The sequence below is a fragment of the Fringilla coelebs genome, assembly GCF_963513975.1.
Source record: "Fringilla coelebs genome assembly, chromosome: 7".
In the NCBI taxonomy this organism is placed as follows: domain Eukaryota; kingdom Metazoa; phylum Chordata; class Aves; order Passeriformes; family Fringillidae; genus Fringilla; species Fringilla coelebs.
The window spans coordinates 10,295,775-10,315,464 of NC_140035.1; the positions used below are offsets into that span (position 1 = coordinate 10,295,775).

General features: G+C 39.8%; 1 protein-coding gene across 3 annotated transcripts in view; it reads left to right on the forward strand.

Annotated features, from left to right (window-relative positions):
• MYLK (myosin light chain kinase) overlaps positions 1-19,690 on the forward strand; it is a gene marked incomplete at its 5' end in the record, with an annotated part of 136,959 nt that overhangs the window by 19,450 nt on the left and 97,819 nt on the right. For 2 of the 3 annotated variants that reach the window (XM_084209727.1, XM_084209728.1), the window contains 8 exons: positions 1,465-1,513; positions 4,023-4,188; positions 5,238-5,403; positions 8,218-8,254; positions 10,084-10,646; positions 12,283-12,486; positions 13,568-13,702; positions 19,119-19,271. In XM_084209727.1, the coding sequence (XP_084065853.1) occupies positions 1,465-1,513; positions 4,023-4,188; positions 5,238-5,403; positions 8,218-8,254; positions 10,084-10,646; positions 12,283-12,486; positions 13,568-13,702; positions 19,119-19,271 (1,473 nt within the window). Of the gene's footprint in view, positions 1-1,464; positions 1,514-4,022; positions 4,189-5,237; positions 5,404-8,217; positions 8,255-10,083; positions 10,647-12,282; positions 12,487-13,567; positions 13,703-19,118; positions 19,272-19,690 lie in introns of those variants that run through there. The other variant, XM_084209729.1, reaches the window with a different exon arrangement.

The window sequence follows — 19,690 nt, forward strand, 5'->3', positions numbered from 1 at the left end:
GATGTGCAGGTCACAAAAGTCCTGGCTTTGAAAACTTTGTTCTAAACTTTGTAATTTTCATGGAAAATTACCACTGAGGACAAAAACTGCGAAGCTGCATGCCTGGTTGTAATTGCATGCCTAATGTCAGACAGGAAACAGCCAGGATCAAACCCAGGAATTTTTAAGAGCACATCTGCATATTAGATAGTTGCAAACTGCCAAGTTTAAAATTTAAAGAGTGATACAAAGCCAGGGAAGGGTTGAAATCAATTGTACTGCTTCTCCTCTTGCAATTGGGTCATGTCAGAGACCTGCTGAATATCAAAACCTCTCAGGTCACAACTTTGTCTTGTAGCCTTGGAGAAAAGAAAAAATCTGCAGCAGTCCTGAAACTATCATTATTTGGGTTTATTCAGAGTCAAAAACTCTGTTATACTCAGAGTACGTACTGAAATATGCGTACATTTGACATGATTGTTTCTGCCCTCTGTTGTAAAAATTATGTGAAGTATTTATTTTTCCCCTTGTTTTAAGTTGGGACAATTTTATGAATGACAATTTACATGGAGGTGGAGAATTTTTAAAAAGTCATTTTCATATCAGTTTTTCTGACCTGGGTTTTGCTGCAGTTCAAAATAACTTCGGGGCAGTACCCAAAGACTGAATTTCTCTGAGTTTAAGAATTATATGGTCTTTGTTCTAAAATCCCTATATCCATCAAGATAGCAAAGCGCAGGTTTTTTGGGCTTTTTTTTTTTTTTCTGTTCTCAGCCAAGATAACCACGTGTGGCTGCCTGCTGCGAAAAACAAATGACTGAAACATGATCTATTGTTTCCATCTGCATGGCTGTCCCGTCTGACAGTGATGCGGGCTCTCGTTAGGCTCTAGAACAGGTGTTTTATCCCAGCCCAGAGCTGTGTGCATGCTGCTGCGGCTCCGGCTGTCCCCGCGCCGGGCTCTGTGTGCAGCAGATGGCGCTGGGCTCCCGCGGCAGCGAGGGACCAGCTCCTGCGGCATCCCCAGCAAAGGTGCTTCGCGCTGGCACAGCACTGAAAACCCCGCCGAGTAAAGACCTCTTCCACAGTCTGAACACCTCCTGCTTCCTTTGAATTACTGGGGCACTGTAGAAATTAGGCAGCGTTTCGTTCAAAAAAGTATTTTTTAATGAACAATCTTCAGCATTGTTAACTGAGGCTGGGGATTAGACAGCAACTGTGCTAAAGCTTGGTTTTGAAGTTGGAGAGCCTAACTTTGAATTACAGATGACATAACCTTATACTGCAGGTATTGCATTCCTCCTTTATGTTTCTAACCAGGAGAAATGCAAATTTACATAGTCTTTATTATCACTAACTCCCAAATTAGTGATAATTTACAAGACTTCGGTAATTAGTGATAAAAAATTGATAATTAGTGGTAAACTAATTGATAATTAGTGATAAACTAATTGACAAAACTGTCTTTCTCTCCTATGCTTACAGGAAACTCCTTGATGAAATACAGCCTGCCATCCAGTGCCAAAACCTCTGGGTAAGCAGTCTCCTGGCTTGGATATTATTTAACAGACACTTAAGTATATTTTGGTAGAGTAATTTTACTTGTTTTCCTTTCTAAAAGTCTCCACTTCCCCCAAGCAGAGTAACTACTGTGAGAGCTGCTGGCTAAGCAGAGTGGTTGAGGCAGTCAGGAAGATGCACAGCTACTGCTCCAGCATACTGACTGAGGAATTAATGTGGCTGAAAACAGAACATCCTGCTGATGCCTAAATATTGTACCCTCCTCTGCTGTAATTTTGCACCCTCTTCTCTGCTCTCTGATATTCAAGAATCCTTCTCCACAACTTCCATGAGCTGACAGTCTCTTTTTAAAGCCAGGGCAAATACTGCTTAAGGAGTCATCAGTAAGAAATAAAAGCAACTGAAATCAGCACTCTTGCACACAGAATTTAAATATTTCCAAGCAACACAGTGGGTAAACTGTAGTCCAGAAGAAATAATTATTCTGGTTTGAGTAACTTTACCAAGAACAGTTGATGGGGTGATGTAAACTGACACATAAAAGCCTACTTGTACTTTCTGCACTTCAGTAAGCATTTACAATTATGAGAATGTCACTGTTTTGAAAGCCTCAGGCCTAATTCTTCCAACAGCTGAATTAATTTCTTTATAAATAGTTTGAATTTAAGCAGAATTTTCTCTGACTTTTATCTCTGGCACTGAGTCACTCTGGATTTAGGCAAAAGCACATGCTCTGATTATGTTAGTGATTAAAATACAGATAGTTGAAAGTGGAGTATTTAATTTCATCATTAATATGAAAATTGTTTATTTTTTTAAATTTTAAAATTAACAGATTACAACACTGAAAATGATGAGTAAAACTGAGTAATCAGGATACCTGATTTTACATGATAAATTCTGTATTGCAAGTTACCTAGAGACATGCACACAGGATAAATACGAGAAAGGACAGTTCAGGTTGCTGTTAGGTTTTGTTGTATACTCAGACTTCACAAAACACTATCCTAATCCATTGTATTGCATAGAGCTAGAATATTGTCCTCACTTGTTATGCTCCTGTGTTTTCTTCGTCTTCAGTATTAATAATTCTATGATAAGAGAAGTGAGAAGAATAAAAAATTGCACATTTTCATTTGTTCATGTCTAGGAACCAGCCATGAAGCTGCAGGCCAGCTACTAGTTGATTTTCTTTTAATTTGTTATGTGTATAGATGTATAAATATAGACTCACCACCTAAAGATGGTTACTAAAATACTTTAGTACACATTTATGTTTCTCCTTAGTGGTAGTATGAGGGAGATGACATTAAAAGTTATCAGATATTTAATTATATGATAAAGTGATTTTCATTGTAGCATGTTACAATCACCCTTCTCTCATACTTCTTCTGGTCCTCCTGCCCATGTAAATCCTTTCATTATGGTATCATCTCTTGCTTAGAAACCTGGAGCTGCCCATATGGCAACCACCATGTCTTGGCAGCACCTTGGACTGAGGCAATGCGGTCTCTGTTAGTATCTGACACCTGGTAGAAGTGGTGAGGTATTGACACATCTTACTTGCATGTGGTAAAAGGCCATCTGAAAAAGAAGGCCTTAAAAATGGCTCCATTTGCTTGAAATTAAATGTTAAAAAAAAAGAAATCACCATCTGCCATCTGCTAACATGTCTTTGTTGTACCAAGGCTTCAGAGCAAAGAGTGAGTGTGTTCCCTTTGACATTAATAGACCTGAAGTTGCACCTTTTTTGGTTTTTTTCATGCTATAATACTGTTTGCTGTTTTATGTTTTATGGTTGTGTAACTGTTTACAGTTTTGGACTGCAGTCACTCATGCCACTTTAGTTTCATCCCACATGTCATTTCCCAGCTGTAGCAGCCATGTAAGTAGAGCTGGGCATTTACACTTAAGAGTAACTCACCTGAGACAGGTGTACTTTGGATTTTTGCCCTCTTCACATTTGCTTTGAAATCATTGTAGCAAATGAGGTTACAAATAGAAATCTTCCCCAGACTAAAAATATTTACCAGGACGTGTCAGAATTGTTGCAAAACCAAGGTGCTGATTCATAAATCAGAAATTATTGTGTCAATTGTACTCAAGAATGAAACAAATTGTATGATAAAAACCTGTGAACAGTAAACAATATGCACAAATAAACTCTTAGGAGGCAACTAAAAAACAGAAAATGGGGAAAACTAAATGCATACAGCATTTCCTATCTTTTGGTTTTCCCCGCTCTGCTTACGAAAAACTAAAATGATCCCCAAGATCTGTTCTGTGTATGCCAGATGAGGGTGCATAACATAACACAGTTGCATGAGGAGTCAAGAGCAGTCATCACCAGCATTTCCATTTCTTCCATGGCTAAGAAAAATATTGTGCAACTATAGTCTAGGTTACCACCAGTGATATACCCTTGTTGGCAGACCACAGGTCTCAAATGCTTCCTGACATGTGCTCTAACCACAACAGCTTCCAGCTCTTCTGTAAAACCAGAATGTCAATTGCATTTGCAGGGCAAGACTTGCTGTTCCATCTGTGGAGCAGAGGCCAAGCATCTGGGGAGAAAGTCCACCCAAGTTTGCTACAAAACCCAACCGAGTTGTTGTGCGTGAAGGCCAAACGGGCAAATTCTCATGTAAAATAACAGGACGACCTCAGCCTCAAGTAACTTGGTTTAAGGTATGATTTCCCCAAAAGTTTATGTTTTCCTTCTCTTTTGAAATTTTGTGACTTGAAAGGATGAAATGCACATTGAAGTCTTAAGTGCTGGTGTCCCCTTTGGGCGTACAGAAGATTTCCAAACACATTTTTTTCTTTGTAAGGAGAGAGCTTTCAGGTGAAATTAGTTATTACACTGATTGGGCCATTTTTACTGAAACGGAAGTATTTTAGAGAATTATAATTACTTTCTTTGATTTGGAAGGGCAAATATATGACTGCTCTGGTGGCTACTGCTCCCCTCCACCCTTCAACAGATTAATGCCTTATATATAGTGAACAGAAAAAAACAGAACTCTTATCAATGCATCTATTTTCTCTTGATAGTTCCAGAAAAATCCTCAAAAATCTTCTCAGAGAACAGGGAAATGCTTCCAAGTCATTGTCTGCTTTATTCCAGAGTTGTTCTTGTCTGTAATACAAGAAGGTCAGGGTGCATCTCCAAACACAGGCAGCCTCTTGCAGTGTTTTTGATTGTGTTTTTGTTTGTTTTTTAGGGTTTTTTAAAATTTTGTTTGTTTTTTAGGGTTTTTTTAAATTTTGTTTTGTTTTGGGTTTTTTTTTCGTTGCAGTATTTTGGTTTTCTGCCCTCTTCACATTTGCTTTGAAAACAGTATAGCAAATGAGGTCACAAATAAAAGTCTTTCCCAGACAAAAAATATTTACCAGGACATGTCAGAAATGTTGCAAAACCCAAGGTGCTGATTCATAAATCAGAAATTACTGTTTCAGTTTCTAGGAATCTGGGTATAATAAACAGGGAAAGGCCAAAACCAAACGGAGATGAGTCCGTGGCAAAAGAGAGGAAAAAGGAAGCCTCCTGAAGATGTGAATTACAGAATTTTGGGCACAGTTTATTGTTTTGTTTATAACATATGAATATTATTCAAAGAAGGAATTTGGCTAAAGGATAGTAAAAAGGCAGTTTGACCTAATGTGTTATTAAAAAGTTCTTGCTCCCCTTCTCTTGACAGTAGCTACTGTCTCATGGTGCCTTGTGATATTTGCAGGGTGATATTCAGTTACAGCAAAATGAGCGGTTCAACATGTACGAGAGAACAGGCATCCAGTTCTTGGAGATCCAAAATGTTCAGCTTGCTGATTCAGGAATTTACACCTGCACAGTGGTGAACAGCGCTGGGAAGGCGTCTGTGTCTGCAGACCTCATTGTTCAAGGTACAGCAAAGAGTTTGCAGCAGGGAGAAAAGGGGCCACAGACATTCTGATAAAATGTCTCTGTTGTGTTCTTGATATTTACAAGAAACATTCACTTCTTCCTGTTTTCTTCTTCTCTCTTTCTCCCTCTGTTCATTAAATGATGCTGTGATAGCTTGGAGCATGCTAGAGCTGTAAAAATTGTGTGGGTTCAATGGGAAAAAAAGGCAATCCAAGTGCTTTGTAACAGATTTCTTTAAAAACACTTTTTCACTTTTACTGTGACTTTGACTTCTATGTTTTGAACATTGATTTGATTTTCAGCAAATGGAACCTGGCACTTGTCATTATAATCAGTAATTAATTTTGTATTTGTTGAGTACTAGCACCAGATGCACATTTATACCAACTCGCTTATGGGAGGCAAAATTCTATCTATATTTGTAGAACTAGGAAAGTAAAGTAAAAGAGCATAATTCTAAATTATGAGAGAGGAAAAAAACCCATCTTCATAAGATTAAAATTCAGTCTTCTCAACTCCCAACCCAGCCTATTTCACTGCTTGTTAAGGAAACAAATATATTTGCGTAAGTAGAATGTTCTATTTCATAGGTGCATTATCATATACAGCTCATTTTGCAGTTTGATGCTTCTTAGGGTACCTGTTGCATCATCCTCAAAATCATGCAGCCTTCAGCAAGCACACTAAAGAGAAAGTTCATCAGTCAGTGTGAAAGCAATCACTGGGACCAATTAAATAATTAAATCCACAGCTGCAGTTATGAGCTCAGTGCGTTACATGTGCACCCGGCAGTGACTTTTTTGTTGCAAGACTTTCAGTTTCACATCCATGCTGTCACTCTGTAAGGTATCAAGAATATAAATAACAAGTGGATGTACATTTGGGATGCTCAGAGCCACAGCTAACCTTTCTACAAATTAAAGCTGTACTTTTTATCTGTAAGTTTCAATCTAATGAAGCCATTGTAGAAGAAGCTTCTACAGTTTGCCTCTTCAACAAAGGTTGTACAGAAAGGCTTGTTTCTTTCATTAAGCCTTTTATCCAAACATAAAACTCGATTCCTAATTGCTCTCCCTGAAGTGGTGAGCATTCTGTTCTGTAATGGCTGCATCTGCCTTGAGAGATGATGCAGACCTGGGGTCACAAAGTCATTTGTGGTATATGTTCACTTCAGATGCTGACCACATCTCAGAATAATCCATTCTTTCTTGGATTAGTGCAGGTCAGTACAAAGGGCACTCTTTTGCAATGCTCTTGATTAATTGGATGGTTCCACTTACCTGACCTCAATATATAATACCTAATTCTTTCGTTATCAATTAGATCAGGTTGCCAGAGTTGCTGCAAGATGTTAGCAGGCAATCAAGTGGCTCAGAAGTACTGCATGTTCTATAAAAGATATGTAATCTCATACATAGATATTTTTCTCCAATAGCTATACTTTTTCCCTGAGTGGAAGGTGAAGAGGGAAGAGGAAATATTCTTTTAATAGACAAGATTGCCTGGTATTGTCTTGTCTGCAGCCAGTAGTTACGAGGCTTCCTTTTCTGCCTTTATCCAGTCTTTTCAGTTTTAATGTCTATATTTCTGTTACTGTTTGACAGGTTTATTGAAACTAGGTCAATGGGGTTTTTTCCCCTCTCTCACCTCAACTTCTGTTTGTGTGTAAATAGATTCTTTTGGTCACTCTGAATGGCATAGCAAGTACAAGCATTTAGATGTGAATTTTTGCTTACAAAACACTGTGGAAATGAGGATATCATCTATCACATGATTTTGTCTTTTCCCCGAGGCAGGGACTCTGAAAGGATTTTTATAAAGTGCTTGCTGATGACTTGAAAAATTTATTATCTTGCAAATTAATTATTACATGTCTTTCTACTGTAGTTTCTAGTCTCACAGCTGACAACAGCATAGGTGCAGCTTTGATCTGACCAGGAGAAAACAATTCCATCCTGAAATCTTAATTGGGGGGTAATGCAGAGATGTGGTTGGTATTTGGCCTAGAATGGCATTTCTCTCCTCTCAACTATTTATTTCATCCTGCCCCCAAGACAAACAAACACACTGTCAAGGTTTTTGAGAATTCATGGAGGATTACACAGGAGACTGATTGTGGGTCAATATGTGCTCAGTTTTATCAATGCAGCTGATGAAGTACCTTGGCAAATCACCATAGCTCAGCCATGTTCCCAGATTTCCTGGTGGTGTTGCAAAGTGAAGAAATGTGATGCATTAGCTTTTGAGTTATTCATGTTAATCCTAATAATTCTTGCTACACAGCAAATGGGTTGGTAAATGTTTACAGGTGGGTCCAGGTTTTGTGAGGTTTTACTTGTGTTTACTTGTGAGTGTTGACTGGGTTCTGTGTTTTAGCCAGAGGACTGCTGCTGTTTCACTGTGGGCATGCTCAGGTGTAGGACTGACTGATGGCTGGTCTTCCTCTACCTCTAAAAACTCTGTGGAATTACCATAAGATTTGATAAGCTGCTTCCCAATTAGAATCTCTTCCATATATCTCTCCCCCAACACAGAGCTTTGGAGGGTCCCTGAACCTTTAGTTCTGCAGGGTTGTGAGAACATGATGCAGCAATGTCTCAAAATGGACCCAGACCTCTTTGTGTTTCAGCTGAGCAGCTTCCTGTTGTCCATATCAATTCCAGGTGTGGTGATAGTCAATCTTGATTTCAATGCATTGAAAATTTGAAGAGTGAAGGTTCTTAAGTATATTTTTTGCTTAAAATCTTCCAAATTTTGAGAATTGTGGACAGAATTGTGCGTATAATTTGCCTGTTTCTTCTTTTATATTTCAGGTCCAGATAAGACTGACATATACACTCAGCCCCCTTGGTATGTTTTTACTGGAGTACTTTCTCTGACTATTTAATTGCAGTTCACTGATTTTGACATTTAATGCATGTGCTTTCTTCACAAAGTGATGAATTTTTTGGGGGTCAGTCTATATTTGGAAGTCAGAAAATGTTTGCTTGGAATAAGATTCTCTCTTGCTGCCTGATTAACCTATCCTGGTAGACTCATAGGAAACAACTGGTGGAACTGGTGGCAACATAATGAAGTACAGAGTTCTGGTCTGGTTCAGGAAAGCAAAATTTAAAAAAAAACAAGCTATGTGAGCAGAATTTCTACATTGTACCAGAGGGTCAAATGTCATTTTTGGAGTTAACATTGAGTGCACCTTGTCAGTACTGAGTTAGTTGTTCTTTCCTGTCATACACTGAACATGCTATGGCCATGGTCTTTGCTCTTGTCTGAAAATACATACAAAAGTAGGGGTGAAGTACCAAGAAAAAAAAATAGTATTTAGGCCATTATTGGGATTTTAAAAATTAAATTACTATCATTTAAAAAGCTATTTTACAGAATTACTTTTCTTCATTAATGGGAAATGCAGGAATAAAAAGTTCAAGGCTGCCTGTGTAAGACACTTTGATGAAGGCCAGTTGCTCTATAGTCATTGGGATGTTTAATCTGTTCTCACATGCCCTGGATGAGATTTCTAAATGGCATGCTCACACTGTTCTAACCGCAAAGTGGAATTGAAAATGCTGTGCTATTCTGTTTTTCAGATCTGTGTGATTTTTAGGAACATACTTGAAAGTAAGTTTAGTGTAAATGAAACTGTGCAGCACTAGAACCAGAACTCCCCATGCATGTGGTTCTCCAGAGTAGTTCTGCATCCTCCATCATTTATTCACACACAGAAAAAAAAGATATTTTGTAAAATGAAAAGTCTTACTTCCTGAAAACTAACTGCAAATCTCAAACAGTATATCCAGCTCCAGCTGAAGAAAGTAAATATCCCAAGTCTCCCTGAGAGAATAAATGAATGGCCCCAAGTGTAGCAAAAGAGCTGGGCCTGGAAATTACTGCCCTTATTTCAGATGTGTTCCAGTTCTGCCTTGGAGTAGTTCTGTGGATGTGTGAGACACAGACAGTGCTCTACAAGCATCAGCTTAGGGATCAAGGCAGTCACCTTCAATGAAGGAGACTTAGATTTAAGTCCCCAGTTGGTCAGCTATTCTTCTTCCCCCAAAGTACTGAGCAGCAGATCAATCATAATTCTGAGAAACTCTTCCTAATAAACGCATAGCTGATATTCTTACATCCAGTCAAGTTTTTAAGGTGCCAACACCCCTTCTTCCCCAGACTTTGGTCTGGTTTCCTATCAGTCCTGTTTTGAAATTACCTGAATTACAAGGAACCATAACTAGAAATAGTAAAATTACTTCACAATTTAAATTTTCATTTCCTTTTAGGGAAGTATTTTATGTGACATTTTGAGCTATATTATACATGACCTCAATTTATTAAAGCATCAAGTAGTATTACATCATGGTCATTCAGATCTCATGTAATTGCTTCCCATCTAAAGCAGTGCATGCAAGGTTAATGTCTGACTCACAAAACATGTCAGAACTTGAGCAGTGGGCTTATATCCAGAAATTTCTGAGTTGACATAGTGTCTGAGCCCTGATTTCATCTTATGAAGCTTTTCACTTCACCTCTTTGACCCATCGTCTTGATCTGTGTGAAAGAATCTAAAGGTTAATAAGTTCACCTTCTTGCTGAGTGCTTATATATTTATTTCATTACTGATAATAATAATAATGAGTCTTTATAGAGTGTCATTTATCTCCAAACTTCTCATTTTCCTTCAGCATGCCACCAAAACCAACCACACTTGCTGTTAAAGCTGTTGAAAATTCAGAATTCAAACAGGCAACCAGCAATGGGATTGCTAAAGAGCTGAAATCCAGCAGCACAGAACTCATGGTTGAAACCAAAGACAGGGTGCCAGCAAAGAAAGAGTCCTTTTACATCACCAGAGAAGCCAAAGAAAGTAAGCAAGGACAGCACCAAGAAACCAACACAGAACATAAAGAAGGAAAAAAGGGACCTCAGGTCTTGCAGAAAACTTCAAGCACCATCACACTACAATCTGTCAAACTGCAACCAGAAGCAAAGGCAGAATCCCCGGCCCCTTCCATCAGACAGGGTGAAAACAGGAAAAGGGGTGCGCAGCTCCTGATGTCAGCTCAAGAAACTCCACCTCCTACAGGGCACGTCAGTCCCAGGACTAGAGAAGCAGAAAACAGGTCTGGAGCTCAGGGGGCTGTATTGGAGGAGAAGAGGGAGCCCCTGGGAATTCCCCCTCAGTTTGAGATCCATCCGCAGAGCCTGGAAGCATCAGAAGGCCAGGAGATTAAATTCAAGAGCAAAGGTAAAGGGATGAAAATGGCTGGAGCCCCTGGCTTTAGTCAGAAAGGGGTTCCCTTTCTGTGTGTAGAAGTGGAAAGCAATTCCTGGTTCTTTGAAAGTTGCTCTCCTCCTAAAGCCTTTTGGAAATAGATGCACAATCCAGTTTCCACAGCACTTAGTGAAATTTTCAAACCAACCTATGCCATGGAGTCCATCTCCTCTCTCATCTGGGGTTTCCAATGCTGCTCCTTCTAGGAGGTAGTTTAGACCTTCTTATATGAGGGTGCAAGAGAGAAAATGGATGGTACAATTTCCAGAACTGTAATTAGTGACACTGCCCTTGAGCCAAAAAAACTCAGAGGAGAAAATACAATCAGTCACTTCATGTCCCTAGTGGCATCTATTTGTACGTCTCATATTTGGTCAGCATGATCTTCGTGCTTCCTAACAGCTGAAATTATAAAGTAAGAATTAAAAAGGAGGTTTAGAGTTTGCTCCACAGAATATGAATGGGTTTTAACCTCTTAGAAGAGTAATGAGAGTTGCGTTTTGCTGAATTTGGGTAGTAGATTTGGAACACTTCTCTTTTTTTAATTGCAATTTGAGAAAATAATCTGGAAGCATTTATCTGCTTTTTTAAAAAATAACATTTACACTTCAAAGTGTTTACATAAATGAGAAAGAAATTGGTTTTTTGTTTCTCTAGAGGCAAAAAAAAAAAAAAAATCACACAACACCATGGTAATTTATTTCATTTCTTGATGAGTCTTGCCCCATGAGTACAGAATATAATTTCTATCACAAGTCTAGAGTGTTTGGAGTGGAGAAAAGATTCCAAAGGTCTTGCCATATTTTGAACAGTTTATTTTTCAGGTATATTACTAAAAACATGAATTGTTTTCTGTTAGAGTATCTCACACACTTTGCAAGCTTTAACTAATTCATGACCCTGATTGGTAGGGAAATAGAACCCCTATCACAGAGAAACAAGGAGCTCATCCAGTTTTTATTGCAGCCAATAAATGTCTTTTTGTTTGGCTTTGGACCCAAAGCACAGACTCTTACATGCAAGGCAAGGTGTCTGCAGGGAGATCACAGTGGGACGTCCCTAATCCCTTTAATAAGTAATCTGAGAAACTCTCCTGAGGATCCTCTCTGCAGATGGTGGCCAGGGTTGCTTTCCCTGGCCCTTCTCCCTGCTCATGCAGCCTCACCTCAGGCAGGTCCAGCACTGTGTCACGGTGACCTTTGAATATCTCCAGGGCAGGGAAAGTCCACAGCCTCTCTGGGCAACCTGTTCCAGTGCTGAGTAAAGAAGAGTTTGTGTTTGGAAAGAACCTTCTCTGTTTCAGTTCCATACCCATTTTGTCTGTGACTCTTAGAAGAACAGTTTTCAGCCAGAAGCTTTTTTTCAGATATGGTTTTACATGTTACCAAGTATTTGTTATTTTAAGTGGACTGGCTGAGAAGTTTTAGAGCATCAGAAATATCAACATTTCTGACAACAGTTTTGTGTATTGCCCATTAAGGTTTATATAATTATATATGTGTAAAGTGTACCTCATTTATCCTAAAGTAAATAATGCTAATTAAATATATACTAAGTAATTCTAATTACACATACCTGTTGATAAACGTCCAAATGTCTGATTGTCCAGTTTCAGGGAAGCCAAAACCGGATGTGGAGTGGTTCAAAGAAGGTCGACCTATTAAAGCTGGAGAAGATGTCCAAATATATGAGGAAGATGGAATTCATTGCCTATGGATAAAGAAAGCCAACGTGAGGGACAGTGGATCTTACAGCTGTACAGCTGCCAACCCCAAAGGCCAGAGTTCCACCAGCTGGTTGTTAACTGTCAGAAGTAAGTAAGTTCTTATGAGCCCATCTGCACTTTGGAAACTGTGGCTGGGCTTTTTTTAAGCTGTCAGAGGGTGTTTACTACATAATTTTTGTTTGACTTCTCAGTGTAGGTTAATTCTGATTCCTACCTCTGTGAGTAAAGTGGTGTGTGATAGCTGGCAAGCCACTTTGTGCATCGGTTTCCCTTCTGACACACTGTGGGTTTTGTTGTTTGTATAGCTAAAACCATCTCAATACACGGTTTATACACAGGGAGGCCTACTCTCTACTCAGGTTTCCTGTTAATGCTTGTATTTAATACAGGCTGACAGTGGGGTTATTATTGTTGTTCTGCATTTAGTTTTTTTTGAAGTTGCTTAGCATTTCTACGCTCCAAATTTGAAGTGTTTTTTGGCTGAAGCCAATTCTGCGCAGTAGAGTGAATCAGAAGAAAAGGGAAGGAATGAGAATTATGATTTGCTAAATTCAAGAACATGTCCCAGTGACAAATTATTTTAAGCTTGCATGCAGTGTCCTACTGGTCTGCTTGAAACTTTTGTTGGTTCTAGCAAATCCTGTCCTCAGTTGTAATGTTTTCACCTGGTTTTAAGTTTTGTTCTGGATCCATGTTCATGTTAATGCAATTTTTCTCCATTTTTACTATGCCTCAAGTTTCACCAGGATATCCAAGAAAATTTCTTTCTGTCTCATGAGAGATCTTTAAACTGCATCCTTATGTTACACTGTTTCTTACTGAGAGAAGACAAACAAGAGCAGAAAATTAGCCATCCTCTTCTTTGTGCTGAGCTTTCTGCTAATATGCTGCATACACTTCTAGTGATGGGCTGCAAATGATGAATTATGGCATAGGAAATCACCACCTAAAACAGAGCTTGAGGCCTGGCAATGCCTGCCTAGGAGATGAGAGAAGAATGCCTTCTTTCTACCAGTCCGCTGCTCAAAATGATTTCCATCCCCCAATAAAACATTTCACCATGGTTAGCCCAGCCATGTCATCTAAGCATTTTTAGAAAAAGGCTCTAAGTAGTAAAAGTAATTTCATCAATTTAAGTGAAGGAATTGTTTTAATTTTGTTTTTCAAGGGCCTAAAGTTGAAGAAGTTGCTCCGTGCTTTTCCAGTGTCTTGAAAGGATGCACTGTGAGCGAAGGGCAAGACTTCGTGCTGCAGTGCTGTGTGGGAGGGGTCCCTGTGCCCCACATCACATGGCTTCTGAATGGTAAGGAATCCCCTGCTCTGCAACACCTGCATGAACGCCCTGACCCCAAAGCGCGCTCGGTCACCATAACACAGCCCGCTGGGACACCTGCGGAAAGAAAGCGCCTTACAGGAGCGCCGAGTGCGCGGCGGCGCTGTGAGCAGGGGCTGTGCTGCCGCAGTTCTGCCAGGTGTCCAGCAGGGGGCGCTGGTGACACGGCTGTGCCAGGTGCTACCTGGGCTGTGTCACACGGCTGTGCTGCTGCTGGGGGCATCCCTGTGCCAGGTGTGCTACCTGGGCTGTGTCACACGGCTGTGCTGCTGCTGGGGACATCCCTGTGCCAGGTGTGTTACCTGGGCTGTGTCACACGGCTGTGCTGCTCTGGGGACATCCCTGTGCCAGCTGAGCTACCTGGGCTGTGTCACACGGCTGTGCTGCTGCTGGGGACATCCCTGTGCCAGCTGAGCTACCTGGGCTGTGTCACACGGCTGTGCTGCTCTGGGGACATCCCTGTGCCAGCTGAGCTACCTGGGCTGTGCCACACGGCTGTGCTGCTGCTGGGGACATCCCTGTGCCAGGTGCGTTACCCGGGCTGTGTCACATGGCTGTGCCAGGTGCGTTACCCGGGCTGTGTCACACGCTGTCCTGCTCTGGGGACATCCCTGTGCCCTCTTTCCATTAAAACCCATATCTGTAAAACACTAGGAAAATTTATTCAGTTAACTATTGATCACCTCTTTTACTCCTGAAGTGCAATTGATTTTTTTTCCAGACTTTCCCAGGTTATCTATTGTGTGTGTGTGTGTGTGGTTATAAACAAAGAGTAGCATACTTTGCCATAAAGATGTTTGCTCCAGGATTATTTTTAAATTAATGATTTGCACATGACAACTGTTTCCTTTAGCTATTCAGAGTAAATGGGCTAACTGAAAAAGGTGGCAGGGCAAATGAACTGTGACCTTGAGATTGGTATGTTCCCACAGCTTGGGCTGTTCCCCTTCCCAAAAACTCCATGTCCAGGATAGAAAGGCCAGTGCTTTATTTACAACACAAAACGTGTGGGTAAAGGTTCTGACACTCTCCCATTGGACATCATTTGTTTCTCTGTCTGAAGGCTCTGCTGAAGTTCCTCCTTTGCAGATGTGAGTAGAATCTCTGTGTTGCAGTTCAAGAATTGTCTTGCAGCTCAGGAGCAACTCTGAGTCAGTCATTTCATGTTCACATTCCAAGGTATCCTTGCTCCTAGTGTTTCCTTAGACATTGACTGATGTGGTTACATTCAGTTATCCTCACATACAGAACATCTTGTCTCAGATGACTGACTTTGGGTTGATTTTCAAATGACTTACAGCTCATCAGGTACAGATATATGGTCTCCCTTTATGTAGCCATGTTCTAATCAGAGCACTGTTGTCTCCTGAGAAACAAAGCCTAGACATAAATAACCCACAGGTTCCTGTGATGCACTGTGCCCCCTGCCTTTTTTCAGGTTGTTTGTTTTATACTGACCTTTCTTCTCTCTGAATCCATATGTCTGTCCCTGTTGAGGTATAATCATGTTTACATTGCATCCAAGCTTCTAACTGCAGTTGGCTCAATATCACAATGTAGGTGGGGTTTTTTTTTAGTTAGCTGGATTTCAAACCATTAAGGTTCTGTAAGTGAGAGTCAGTGCATTAACTCTGCTCCTAAATCAAAAGACAGTGACGAGTCTGTGTAACAGAAGCACAAGAAAGTCTAATAATAATAAAAATTAGACACATCATATATTACTCTGAAGACACTAGCACACGACTTTCATTCCAGGCTGCTGAAATATATCACTATAGTTTAATGCTTTTCTGTCTTGCATAGGATTGTGAGACATAACTGTTTATATACCATTTTGATACAAATGTGAAAGGATTATAAACAGTTGTTTAATGTTGATAACTCCATGTACACTCCTAGGGTTATTATTTTACTTGAGGAACAAATTTGCTGTTTTGATATCCACTTGAATGCAAACTTTTCCTTCCTGTCTACCACCTAGCTAGATACTACAAACTCCTCATATTTACATCCCTGATCAAATAAAGGAGAAAGTTATGAAATATTACTCCAAGCAGACATAACAGTGCTTTTGGCAAAATGACATGGTGGAGTCTTTCATCAGCTGGCAGCATGAAGAAAACAGTATATTCTCAGTATATAACTGGAGGCAGGCAGACCAGTTCTGTTTTAAAAAAGGAGTTGTTAGCATCTGCTCTCCCTGTCTGCAGTATAAAGCTTTTTATATTCACAACTGAACTCTGTTAGGACAGAGGATAAAGCAATATGCTGTGAGCAACCCCACTACTGTTCAAAATACAGCACTTTGCAGAACTCCATAGAAATAAAAAATCACATGGAACAGGATGTCTAAAGTTCACTAGAAAATATAAAATTCAAGTTGTCTCCCAAGCATGACAATATCATAAGAAACAGAAACAGAAGGCTACTTTGAGACACAAATAAGAAAAAGAAAAAAAAAAAAAAAAAAGGAAAGCAGCAGAAGCTGCTCCCTCCCAGGCTGGCCATCCCTGCACACTGAACAGGCTGCATGGTGTCCAGTCTGCCTGCCCCAATCTCCAAGGAATCCACACTACCTGAGAACTGAAAGCCTTGCAACAGTTTCTACAATGTTACATCCAAGTACTACTTTAGATACCAAGACTATTTACCAGCTGTGACTACATACCAATTCAAAATATTTTCCAAGCATTAGACAGGTTGACCTCTCCCTCAGGTCAAGTGAGACAAAAAATAGATGATGTATACTCTGCATTGTCTGTAATTACTTCTTACCATCTGTAAGGATAAGTAGTTTTCCATATTCATAGAGAGTCCACAAATAAGAGCTACCTCACTGAACTATGAGTTTCAACCGTGCTCTTACTCTTCTCTGCAAATCTACCATTAAACCTTTTTTCCCAGCTTTTTCAAAGTGGTTCTTTTCTCCTTCTGGTGGTTTTTTGTTCTCCTTCTACATTTTATTTAAGTTTCTTTCTGAATTTTCAAATATACTGACAACTTCCCTGAAAGTAAAATTCCTGTGTTTTAGTTCTGTGACAATACTTCAGTGTGTAACTCCAATTTACTTTATCTTTTTAAAATACTTCCTAGTTAACTTCTTTTTCAATTGCAGGAATAAGGAGTGTATGACTGTTTTAAGTAACTTTTTATTCATTTTGGTTTCTTTGTTGGTTTTCTTTCTCCTTAAGTTTAATTGAACCTCTTTCTGCTGAATTTAAGAACAATATGACCGTGACTTTAGCATAACAATTCTCAGTAGTGTTTGGTTTGAGGATAGCTTTGTGATTTGTCCAGAAAGCTTTTAATAAATGGGCAGGGGAAAATTTCCTTTCTTCAGGCATAACATGCCAGCAGAAAGGTATTTTTTGTTATTGTTCCTGCTGCCAAGCTGTCCTGGAGATTTGACTGTTCTGCCTCTGGAGAAGGGAACATTTCACTACTGGGAGAGTTGTTTTTATTACATCAAAATATAAGTACTGTGGATGTAACTTAGAGTCTTGCTGCAGGTTATTCCTAAGGGCTGATATGCTTGTGTTCTTTTTCTGGGGTCTAATGAAAAGTCTGTTCTGTAAGTGAATTCACTATTTTTTGAATAATGCTAAAAAATAGCCAGTTTTGTTGGGAGCTGAAGTAAAAAAGACCCCTGGCAAAATTTGAGGACATGGTAAAGGAGTCCACATTTTGCTTTTCCATGCAGAACACTTTCCCTATTCATCTGGTTACCTACAACAGAAATATAAAGGCATTGTTCTGCTTTTCATGATGCAGCTTTTACCCTGGGTGTGTTTCTGGTACGGCATCATGGCAGCATTTGCCACCACTAACAGCTTCAATGTCAGCATGCCAGGCAAGGACCCTGTCAGGTGAGACATTTATAGGTGGACTAGGAAGGCAGTCCAGTGCCCCTTGTCCTCGAACAGAAAGCTTTGTCTGCTTGGGCTTTAGCTCAGCCTGTTTGTATTTGAATGTAGTGCTATTCCCAGATGCAGAAATGCTGTGGTTTAGTGTAATAGTTCCAACAGTCTGTGTGTGACTGAGTGAAAATGAGCTCAGAGGAGCCAATAAAAAGAACATGTGACCTGTGACAAAGGTTGGAAAGATTTTATTCTAAAATTCTTCTGAGTAGTTGATTAAATATTCACCCCAATTTTTCATGCAATAGAAAATTTACTAACTTAACAGATGGTTATAAGCAAAGGATGAAGATCATCTACCAAATTTTATAATATATGCAGGTATTGGATGATGCTGATTTTGGCATATGTTTGTATTTCAGAATGAAACTGTAGGCATATAGATAGTGCACAGATAACAACTGCCTTCTGAGTTGGCTTCCTTTGAACATCAGAGATGAGAGAAAAATCTGTCCCATCATTTAATTTATTCTGCTCATAGTGCAGAACTGTTCATAAAAGCCCCAGAGCTGTGTACTTTAAAATTATTTTGGCAATGAAATACATTTTCATCTTTTTTGACCACAAACTCCCAAGCAACAGACATCTTCAGATCAGTCCTGCACAATTTCTCTGCTGTTTCATCCTCTTCTCTTAGATGACCATGATTTCTATTTCCAGCATGATGTTTATGCACAGGTATAAGGCTGGCTTAAGTGTTGCATACACTGGGAAAGCAACCAAAGATGAGTCAGTAGTGGAAACTATTTAATATTGGGAAAATAGATTGCAGAAGCATTTCAGAAAGTTAAGGCTGAGACTCATGACAGCTCCTGAAACAATAGCAAGACAACTTTAAGCCATCTATACTAATATTTAAGCATGTCAAACCTTTTCAACGAAGCAGTTTCTTAAAATGAACTTCTTTAATAATCACATCACCATAGATGAGACTGCACACTTCTGTTACTGGCCATATTGGAGTGTAGATTGACTGCTTCTGTAAATCAGCCTCTTGGTTCCATTGCAGCTTTTACTGTCTCTCTTGGAATGTTTTCCACTACAAAATACCCCTTAGAGGACTTCAAGTGGTTCTCCATGCCCAACAGATTTTGCACATCTAGCTTTGTCTGCATTTTATCTAGTTTCAGGCAAATTTTCAAGGTGGAGACCATGTCTGAAGCAAACACACAGTTCTGGTCTTATCCACCTGAAAGAGAATCCAAAATGAACTTTTATCCTTTTGCTGCTACTCAAGGTAGCACGCAGTGATCTGGTGGTGAGCTTTGTCTGACAGCCATGCTGTGCTTTGTGCTTGGGATGCTGCTGGTGGCAGTCACTAGAGAGCAGTGGCTGTGCACGGAGTGGGATTTGGCTCTACACTTTCATAGGCTGCCTGGTCTTAGGCATCCAGATTTCACTAAAAACTAAAGTGCTTTTGAAATTTGTGGCTGATGTATTAAGTCAGTTCTTTTCCTTTCTGTCTGCAGACCAGCCAATTCAATATGCCCATTCCACTTTTGAAGATGGAGTTGCAAAACTGACTGTCCAAGATGCCCTACCAGAAGATGATGGAATTTATACCTGTCTGGCTGAAAACAACACAGGACAGGCATCTTGCAGTGCTCAGGTCACAGTCAAAGGTGAATATCTCTGACTATTGTAATTACTACAATAATATAACCTTTTTAAACAAAAATTACTTTGGATCCTTAACAGAGTGAGCGGATTCCATGTTTTTCCAAGCTTTTGTCAGCTGGGTACCTCTTCTCCCCCTTGGAGGTGTGTGCAACTTAAGTGCTTAAGTGTCGCCATGATATTTTCTGAAAAATGCTTTTGCTAGAATTTTTTCTCCTGAGACGCTGAGAGGCCTCAGAAACAAGATATAAACAATGATCATCTGCTGCTGTGGAATGCAACAGGTGCATCTTTGATTGGTCTCATGTGGTTGTTTTTAATTAATGGCCAATCACAGTCCAGCTGTCTCAGACTCTCTGGTCAGTCCCAGGATTTTATTATCACTCCTTTCTATTCCTTGCTAGCCTTCTGATGAAATCCTTTC